We start from the raw sequence: 9,463 nt of genomic DNA on the forward strand, positions 1-9,463 counted from the left end.
TTAATTGCGTAATGGAAATCGTGCACTGCTATGTACAGGATTCGTCTATTGCAATTCCAATTACCTTGAACGAAGATTTGTGGAATATTTAGCTGGGATTATAAATATTCTGTTCTTAGTCGATTTTATTATTATTATTATTATTAATTTCGCCAGAGAAATAAATTCTAAGACTAAGCTCTTAAAAGCATTAGCATCTAAAGCTATCGGCTTTTATTAAAAACTCTACCGCACTTGAGGTTCGAACCCACGACCATTGACTTGCTAGTCGAGATTCCTCGCCCTCGGCTACTCAGGCGAATTAGTCGATTTTAACTTCTGCTAAATATAAGGCGGTCATGCGAACGAATGGATGCTGAATAATAACAATTTCTTCTCTATAAAGGCACATGTGATCACTTACAACTTTGCGTGAGTATGGGTGATTTTTTCCAATTTTATACGTGGAATGGTAGGGACCTCCATAAAGTAAATGTAGATGAAATTTTAAAGCACTGTCTTTCATAATTTATGAGTAATGAGCTTAGAGAACCATATTTTGTAGAAGTTGATATGAGATTTTAAAAATCTTCCACTATTATGCGATGAAACATCAGAAAATTTTTAAGCTCAGTAGCGTTTTAGTGTTAATAACTTTGACTTTGTTGACTATTCACTGTTGACTGCTTATCACTGACTGTTTCTTGATTTATTTGCAAATGCTTATAACTTAACTAAACTAAACTGAAGTTCTTTGTGCTTACGCTAATACATTTGGTAGATCAAGGTTATCTTCCTAGTTTAGATTAGTGGATAAATTAAGTTATAACTAAAGTTACATTGCATTAGGTTGCGTTAAGCTAAGTTATGATAATAAAAGCAAGAAATATGTAGAGCTTGCAGCTGTGAAACTAAATGAATAGAGTTACGGGATTTTCTTCACAATTGTAGGCCATAGGTCAAGATGGGTAGGAAGATACTCTTGTATAAAATGCCTTTATTCCTTAGATTGAGTACGTACCCTCCAATACAGTTTTCTCAATAGGGCAAAATTCAACACATTTCGATTCAAAATGAAGTCTTCCATCTTCTTTTCACATCACTTTAGTTCCCACCACATATCCCCCCGCTATATCTACTCCCACCATCTTTAAGAATTAATGTATTTTAAATCCAATTTTATTGATTTCCTCCTTAGAAACGAATCGAAGGAAAGATTTCTACATGATATGATCGTGTGCTATACAAGGAATGTCTTAAGCTATTGACGTTTATTGTTTTGCTAAAAGACCAAACATTGGGCACAATTGTAAACCTTAAGAGTAACCGCCACACTGTGTTTGTATATTCTGCTAGACCGGAGAGTTAATTCAAATAATTCTCTTGCAATGCAATATTCATGTGAAAACCTTCAGAAAATACATAATTCAGCGAATAAGATATTGACACGGTTGCCGTCAATAAAAGATGCTTAAGATTCTATTCCGAGCTTGTCTTAAAAAATTCTTTTTTTTTTCTTAAATTTTTTCTTTAGTAAAAGTACGAAAATTTATGAAATGCTTTGACGATTTAACTAATATTTAATAATTTATTAAATATCGTTCATTTACTTGAGAATTTTATCGAAGTTCATTTAAAAAAGTAAAAACTCATTATTCGAACGGATCTATGCACACAATATATGCCTGAGTTGGCAATTGTTAGACGGGTATCCTTAACTAGTTTGTCTGCCGAAAAAATTAACCTACAAATAAATTTTGGTAACTTATTGTCAGATTTTACTCCTGCTAGGACTGTAATTGTCCTTATAACCGCACGCTTGAGCGTACATACAACAGAATTCTCTAGGAGAAAACCTCTGGCGAAATGAACTTGTAGATCTCAAAAGTAGTTTCCATTTTTTGGAGCTCCCGGCCAAATGTACGTGTCCAGGCAGTTCCCAAGATGAAAGAAAAGTTTCCATTCGTGCAATACCAAGAAGACCGGGAAATACAAACAAAGGAAATCTCGTAGGAACTTACGTACGTGCGATGCCCTCTTACCTAGGTTTACCTAGCATATCTTTGTATTCTACTTTCATATATAGATATTGCATGGATTCTGTAATAAAAATTGAACGAAAAACGAAATAAAACTCGTAACTTGAAAAATGTGGGAACCATTATAGAAGAATAGAAAGAAGAAGAAGAAAATGCAATCCATGGGATGCATAAGCACGATGTATCCAATTCTTCCCGCACAGTAAAAACTTACTTACTATCAAGATCATCCTCCGTTAACTAACGTTGCATAATTACGAAATTCGTTGCCATAAATTATCAAATAAATATTTAATCCAAATGGGCTTGGAACATGTTTGAAATGCTTTTTATTCATAAAATTAATTAATATCTCGTAATTAAGAGCCGATAGCCTCAGAGGCTACCGTGTGAACGCCTTTAACTCTTAGATTGCCCAGTGAAATTAATAATAATAATAATATTAATAAAAAATTAGTAATTATACTTGAATTTGTCATTGTATAATTTAGTTAAACTGCCCTTGCCATGCACACTCTCATCGACTATATGGCGCCGAAAGAAACTCTGATAGTTCGATTAGTACAATCAATTTTATTTTAATATTACTTAGCAAATAATTTCAAAATTATATTAATATTAGTAATGAAATTATTTACAATTATTATCCACTTGTAAGGAAAATCAAAATAAGCAACCCCGCTAAATATAAATGCAAGTTTATAGAAAGATGTTCACGGTTTCAGGCTGGTCCATAGGCCATGGCTGATAATAATAGGAGGGCGCCAGCCCGTATGGAAGCGGTGGTGATGCTAACGTTGATGCATTGTAGTGCCATGTAAAGAGACAAATACAAATTAGATAATGCTTAGCTTTTTTTGAAAGACATAAGAAAACTTTTTTCGTCGAACATAATCTGCATGTACCTTGCATGGCTACCGCAGTTTGTGCTCCTGGTCCAAAAATAGTTGCGGTATGTAGTGTTGCAAAGCAAAGAAAAAAACTTCAATTAGTTAACTCACTCAACTTCCTCTTCGGATACAATAAATATATAAAAATAAGAAAAGTATTTTGGCGCGACAAGACCATACTTGCCTTGGGGAGATGGAACGTTCATCGATATTGGCTCTGATGTGGGTAACAAGTAGTGTTTGCAGGTAAAGAATTACGGGTAAGTGATTTAATAAAGTTATTTTCATGCAACACAATTACACATACCTCGAGTAGTTGCCGCAATTAGTTGTTTGGGTGCTAGAATGGATGATGCATGCGGATGGTTGTCGTGTAACGAAACAAACTCAAATCAATTAAAGCTCATCTTTGTTGTGCAGATATAATAAATATATAATAATAAAAATAAAAGTGTTTTGATGCGACAAGACCGCACTTGCCTTGTGGAAGTGGAACGGTCGTCCATTTTGACTCTGAGGTTGGTAATACGAAATTTTTCATGTAAAGAAGTATAGATAAATGATATAATAAAATTGTCTTCGTGCAACACAATTACACATACCTCGAATAGGTGTCACATCTTGAACAGGTGATGCAGTTATTTCTTTGAGTGCTAATGCTAATAAATATAAATCAATTAAAACTCATCTTCTTTGACAAATACGATAAAAGTGTTTTTGTGCAACACAATTACACATACCTCGAATAGGTGTCACATCTTGAACAGGTGATGCACTTATTTCTTTGAGTGCTAATGCTAATAAATATAAATCAATTAAAACTCATCTCCTTTGACAAATACGATAAAAGTGTTTTCGTGCAACACAATTGCATGTACCTTTTGACTGTTCCTCAGCTTTGTGCTTCCGAGTCGCTATAATTCGTTTTTCCACTAGCGCAGTCAAATCTATATATATAGCCGGTATAAGTGATTTTCTTACAATAAAAGGCGAACAGTACTGATACATACACTTTGGTAATTTTCCATGATTCCATTTATAAAATCCCGGCTTTTTTCCTTCTAAATTAAACCAATAACAACCTATATTTTTTACGCATATTAGTTTTTCACCTTAGAAGACAATTAACACAAATGCATACCTGGGGAACCTTTTGTACTTTTTTTACCATGTGAAACGTAGTAGCCATCTTCGTTATAATATATTTTTTTCACGCAATTCATTTCTATAATTATTGACAGACATAATAAAATATTTTTTCCGAGCAACAGTAGCGTAAATAAGTTTTTCCTAATAAAACAGAAATTGCATTAAAACTTACCTTCATCCCATTGCCAGGTAAATTTGTAATCTGTAAAGTTTTAAAAATAAGTTTTTTTCGTCATTACCCAATCAGCACGAATGTATTACAAACCTTTCACTCGTCCATGTTTCCATTGCAAATAATAATTAGATCCCGGCGGTCCGGGTATGGAACAAGGATCTAAATGTTATTATAAGCCAACATATGCTTTTGAAGTTGAATGAGCGAGAATACATACCATTTGGTTTGATTTGATTTCGTGGCTTTTGGATATACTTTCCCAAATGCGGGAGATTTTCCGGTCCCCATATGTACGCACAAGCTGTTTTTGGCGAAGTAGATACAGAATTTTAGAATGTTTTAGGACATGGTAATATAAAACTATTCAAAAATTTACAAATATAATTATTTGTAGAGGAACTTTTTGTTTTATATTGAGAAACACAAGGCAATTTGAATGATGCCCAACAAAGTAAGTAAGTTAAGAGTAACTCAATGATCAGAAATGCTTACCAACTTTATATGCAGTCGAAGTTTTCAGAAAAATCAAATTAACGATGAACCGAACAATAGAAAAAACGAAAACATAAAATTTATAAATATATATATCACAGAAGAGAAACATCTTGACTGATATAAGAGAAGTTTTTCTATCAGAAATACTTACACCCTTCATACCCAGTCGAAGTTAACACAAATATGAAATTAACGACGAACCGAAATATATAAAAAAAAAACGAAAAAACACAAAATTTCATAAATAAAATATATCCCTGCTAGAATTTGAAGAGTACATCTTCTCCAATTTAAGATAACTTCTCTCAGAAAAATCCGATTATCAGAGATACTTACTCACTTTATATGCAGTCGAAGTTAGCAGCAACATCAAATTAGCGATGAATCGAGAAATAAAAAAAATACAAAAATTTTTTTAAATAAAATACATTTCTCGCGGAAATTTATTCCTATATTTTGATAAATGCGAGATAACTTATTTTAGATTAATTCGATTACGAGGAATACTTACTTTCTTTACGTATGGTCGAAGTTAGCAAAAATATAAAATTCATGATGAATCGGAAAATATAAACACGAAAACATTAAATTTATAATAATAATAATAACATTTGTGAACGACGTCTATGTATACATCTTGACTAACACAAGATAATTTGATTCTCTCGTTGTAATTCGGTTACCAAAAATACTTACCGTCTTTAGATGCAGTCGAGGTTAGCAGAAATATCAAATTAACGACGAACCAAAAAAAAAAAAACATTAAAATATCAATATTATGAATAAAATATGTTCTTGAACGGGAAGATAACTTCATTCAGAGTAACTCAATTACCAGCAATACTTACAGCCTTTATGTACGGTCGAAGTTAGCAGAAATATCAAATTAACGACGAACCAAAAAAAAATAAAAAAATAAAATATCAATATTATGAATAAAATACTTTCTTGAACGGGCTATATATACACATCTTGGCGAACACAAGATAACTTCATTCAGAGTAACTCGATTACAAGCAATACTTACGATCTTTATGTATGGTCGAAGTTAGCAGAAATATAAAATTCATGATGAACCAAAAAATAGAACAAACCAAAATTTATAAATAAATATATTCCTGAATGAACTATATGTCTTAACCTTGGCTAATACAAGATAACTTCAGAGTAATTCGCTTATAAGAAATACTTACTTTCTTTGCATGCATTTGAAGTTAGCAGGAATATCAAATTGATGGTGAATCGTAAAATAGGAAAACGGAAATATAAAATTTATACACAAAATAAAAAATAAATAAAACAAAACTCATAAATATATATATTGCCGAAAACAAGTTATTTCCACATAACGGAACAATTCGATTATCAGAAATACTTACCGTCTTTTTGGACAATCGAAGTTAGTAGAAATGTTAAATTGGATCGTGAAAACAAAAATAAGAAATAAATAAAACAAAATTCATAAACAAATATATTCTTGAAGGTAGTTTACGCGCACATCTTGGCTAATTTGAGATAAGTTGCTTGGGTATAATTCAATTACCAGATTACTTACCACCTTTATATGCAGTCGAAGTTAGCAGAAATATCAAATTAACAATGAACCGAAAAATCGAAAAAAACGAAAACATAAAATTTAGAAAGGAAAATATTCGTGCAAGAACTTTATGTGTACATCTTGACTGATGTAAAACAACTTGTTTAAAATTAATTCGATTATCAGAAATACTTACGGTCTTTTTGGACAATCGAAGTTAGCAGAAATGTCAAATTGATGATGAAAACGGAAATGAGAAATAAATAAAACAAAATTCATCAATAAGGATAACCGTGAGAGAACATTTTGTGTAAATCTTGACTAATGTAAGATAACTTGTTTCAGTGTAATTCGATTATAAGAAAGACTTACTCCCTTTTTACATGCATGTGAAGTTAGCAGAAGTTAGCAGAAATGTCAAATTGATTATAAACCATAAAATAGGAAAACGGATATAAACGATTTATACATGAAATGAGAAATAAATAAAATAAAATTCATAAATAAATATATTCCTGAAGGAATCTTACGGGTACATCTTGACAAAAATCAGATAATTTGTTCCAGAGTAATTTGATTATCATATATACTTACACCCTATATATGCAGCCGAAGTTGGCCGAAGTATCAATTTAATGATGAATCGATTAATAAAAAAAATAAATAAATAAAAAGAAAACCCTTAATTTTATGTGGCATATCTCGATTAGTGCAATGAAGCTTGTTTCAAAGTGATTCGATTATAAGAAATACTTACTCCCTTTACATGCAGTCGAAGTTAGCAGATATATCAAATTAAGGATGAACAGAAAATAAGAAACGTAAACATAAAATGTATAAATAAATAAAAATATATTCCTGAAGGAAGTTTACGTGTACATCGTGATTGATATCGTATTTCACTCCGAGCAATTCGATTACCAAAAAGATATATCATATTAACGATTACCCGAAAAATAAACAAAACATAAATATTAGAAATGAAAACATTGCTGAAGGAAGGTTATGTGCACGTCTTGACTGATGCAACATAACTTGTTTCAGAGTAATTCAATTATCAGAAATACTTACACATTACTTCATATAAATTCGATGATATAAATATTAAAGAAAAATAAGAAAATTTATATACAAAAGGAACTTTATATGGACATCTTAGGTAATACAAGACAACTTCTTTCAGAGGAATTCGATTATTAGAAATACTTACCCACTTAATATGCAGTCGAAAGTTGGAGAAATATCAAAATAATAATGGATCGAAAAATAAAATAAAATTTATAAATATATGTAACCATGAAGGAACTTTATACATCTTGACAGATGCAAGAAAACATGCTTCAGAGTAATTCGATTATTAGAAATACTTACTCCCTTCATATGCAGTCGAAGTTGGCGGAGATATCAATTTAACGACGAACCAAAAAATGAAAAACCAAAGAAAACGTGCAATGTGTAAATGAAAATATTCCTTAACGAACTCTATGTGTACATATTAACTAATGCAACATAAGTTGTTTCAGAGTAATTCGATTATTAGAAATACTTACAATCTATGTATGCGTTCGAAGTTAGCAGAAATATCAAATTAACAATGACCCGGAAATTAAACAAAACACAAACATAAAATTTATAAATAAAAATATTTCTGAAGGACTTCAGGCGTTCATCTAGACAGATGCAAGATAACTCGTTTCAGAGTAAATCGATTATCAGAAATATTTACCATCTATGTATGCAGTCAAAGTTAGCAGAAATATCAAATTAACGATGACCCGAAAAATAGAAAAAACATAAACAAAATTTATAAATAAAAATATTTCTGAAGGACTTCGTGTGTTCATCTAGACTGATGCAAGATAACTTGTTTCAGAGTAAATCGGTTATCAGAAATATTTACCATCTTCGTATGCAGTCGAAGTTAGCAGAAATACCAAATTAACGATGACCCGAAAAATAGAAAAAACGGAAGCAAAACTTATAAATAAAAATATTTCTGAAGGACTTCATGTGTTCAACTAGAGTGATGCAAGATAACTTGTTTCAGAGTAAATTGATTATCAGAAATATTTACCATCTTCGTATGTAGTCGAAGTTAGCAGAAATATCAAATTAAGGATGACCCGAAAAATAGAAAAAACGGAAACAAAGTTTATAAATAAAAATAATCCTGAAGGAACTTTATGTGTTCATCTTGCCAAATACAAGATAACTTGTTTCAGTGTATTTCGATTATAGAAATATGCTTACCCCCTTTATAAGCAGTCGAAGTTAATACAAATATCAAATCAACAATAAACCGAAAAATAAACGAAAACATAAAATTTATTAATAAAATATTCCTGAAGGGACTTGATGTGTACATCTTGACAAATGCAGAAATACTTACATTCTTTACATGCAGCCGAAATTAGCAGAAATATCCAATTGACGATTAATCGAAAAATAAACAAAACGAAAACATAAAATTTATAATTAAAAATATTCCTGGAGGGACTTGATTAACTAATACAAGATAACTTTGGTTCAGTGTAATTCGATTACCAGAAATACATACCAACTATATATGCAGCCGAAATTAGCAGAAATATCCAATTAACGATTAATCGAAAAATAAACAAAACGAAATTACAAAATTTATAAATAAAAATATTCCTGAAGTGGCTTGATGTGTACATCTTGACTAATACAAGATAACCTGTTTCAGTATAATTCGATTACCAGAAATACTTACCAGCTATATATGCAGTCGAGGTTAGCAGAAATATCAAATTAACGGTGAACCGAAATTAAACAAAACGAAAACATAAAATTTAGAAAGGAAGATATTCCTGAAGAACTTTATATATATATATATATATATATATATATATATATATATATATATATATATATATATATCTTGATTAATATAAAATAATGTGTTTCAAGCCAAATCGATGACCAGAAATACTTACGGTCTTTATATGGAGTCGAGGTTAGCAGAGATATCAAATCAATGATTAATCGAAAAATAAACAAAACGGAAATATAAAATTTGTACATAAAATTATTCCTGAAGGACTTTATCTGTTCATCTTGATCGATGCAAGATAACTTGTTTCAGAGTAATTCGATTACCGCAAATACTTACGATCTTTGCATGCAGTCGAAGTTAGCAGAAATATCAAATCAACAATGACCCGAAAAATAGAAAAAA

At 30.8% G+C, this 9,463-nt stretch overlaps 1 protein-coding gene and 1 long non-coding RNA gene across 2 annotated transcripts; both read right to left on the minus strand.

The window, feature by feature from the left end:
• Positions 1-3,355: 3,355 nt before the first annotated feature.
• Positions 3,356-3,966, minus strand: LOC119639513. The gene is made up of 5 exons (XR_005247552.1): positions 3,919-3,966; positions 3,787-3,855; positions 3,649-3,705; positions 3,511-3,567; positions 3,356-3,421 (listed from the first exon to the last, which is right to left on the minus strand). It is a non-coding gene; the product is annotated as an uncharacterized LOC119639513 (long non-coding RNA).
• A 66-nt stretch (positions 3,967-4,032) lies between these two features.
• Positions 4,033-5,281, minus strand: LOC119639309. Its single transcript, XM_038036610.1, has 5 exons — positions 5,239-5,281; positions 4,450-4,533; positions 4,323-4,391; positions 4,230-4,259; positions 4,033-4,133 (listed from the first exon to the last, which is right to left on the minus strand). The coding sequence occupies exons 1-5, from the start codon at positions 5,279-5,281 to the stop codon at positions 4,033-4,035; spliced, it is 327 nt and encodes a 108-aa protein (XP_037892538.1).
• Between the last annotated feature and the right edge of the window lie 4,182 nt (positions 5,282-9,463).

Source organism: Glossina fuscipes, unplaced genomic scaffold (genome assembly GCF_014805625.2).
Source record: "Glossina fuscipes isolate IAEA_lab_2018 unplaced genomic scaffold, Yale_Gfus_2 112, whole genome shotgun sequence".
Taxonomy (NCBI): Eukaryota; Metazoa; Arthropoda; class Insecta; order Diptera; family Glossinidae; genus Glossina; species Glossina fuscipes.

What these genes read in the sequence shown, in the direction of transcription:
- LOC119639309 (XM_038036610.1), bottom strand. Translation starts at nt 5,281, where the DNA reads ATGAATTTTATATTTTTGCTAACTTCGACCATACGTAAAGAAA. An exon ending in GAAACATGGACGAGTGAAAG is followed by an intron (nt 4,260 to 4,322) that starts GTTTGTAATACA and finishes AAAACTTTACAG; the next exon opens with ATTACAAATTTACCTGGCAA. An exon ending in TACCTGGCAATGGGATGAAG is followed by an intron (nt 4,134 to 4,229) that starts GTAAGTTTTAAT and finishes CAATAATTATAG; the next exon opens with AAATGAATTGCGTGAAAAAA.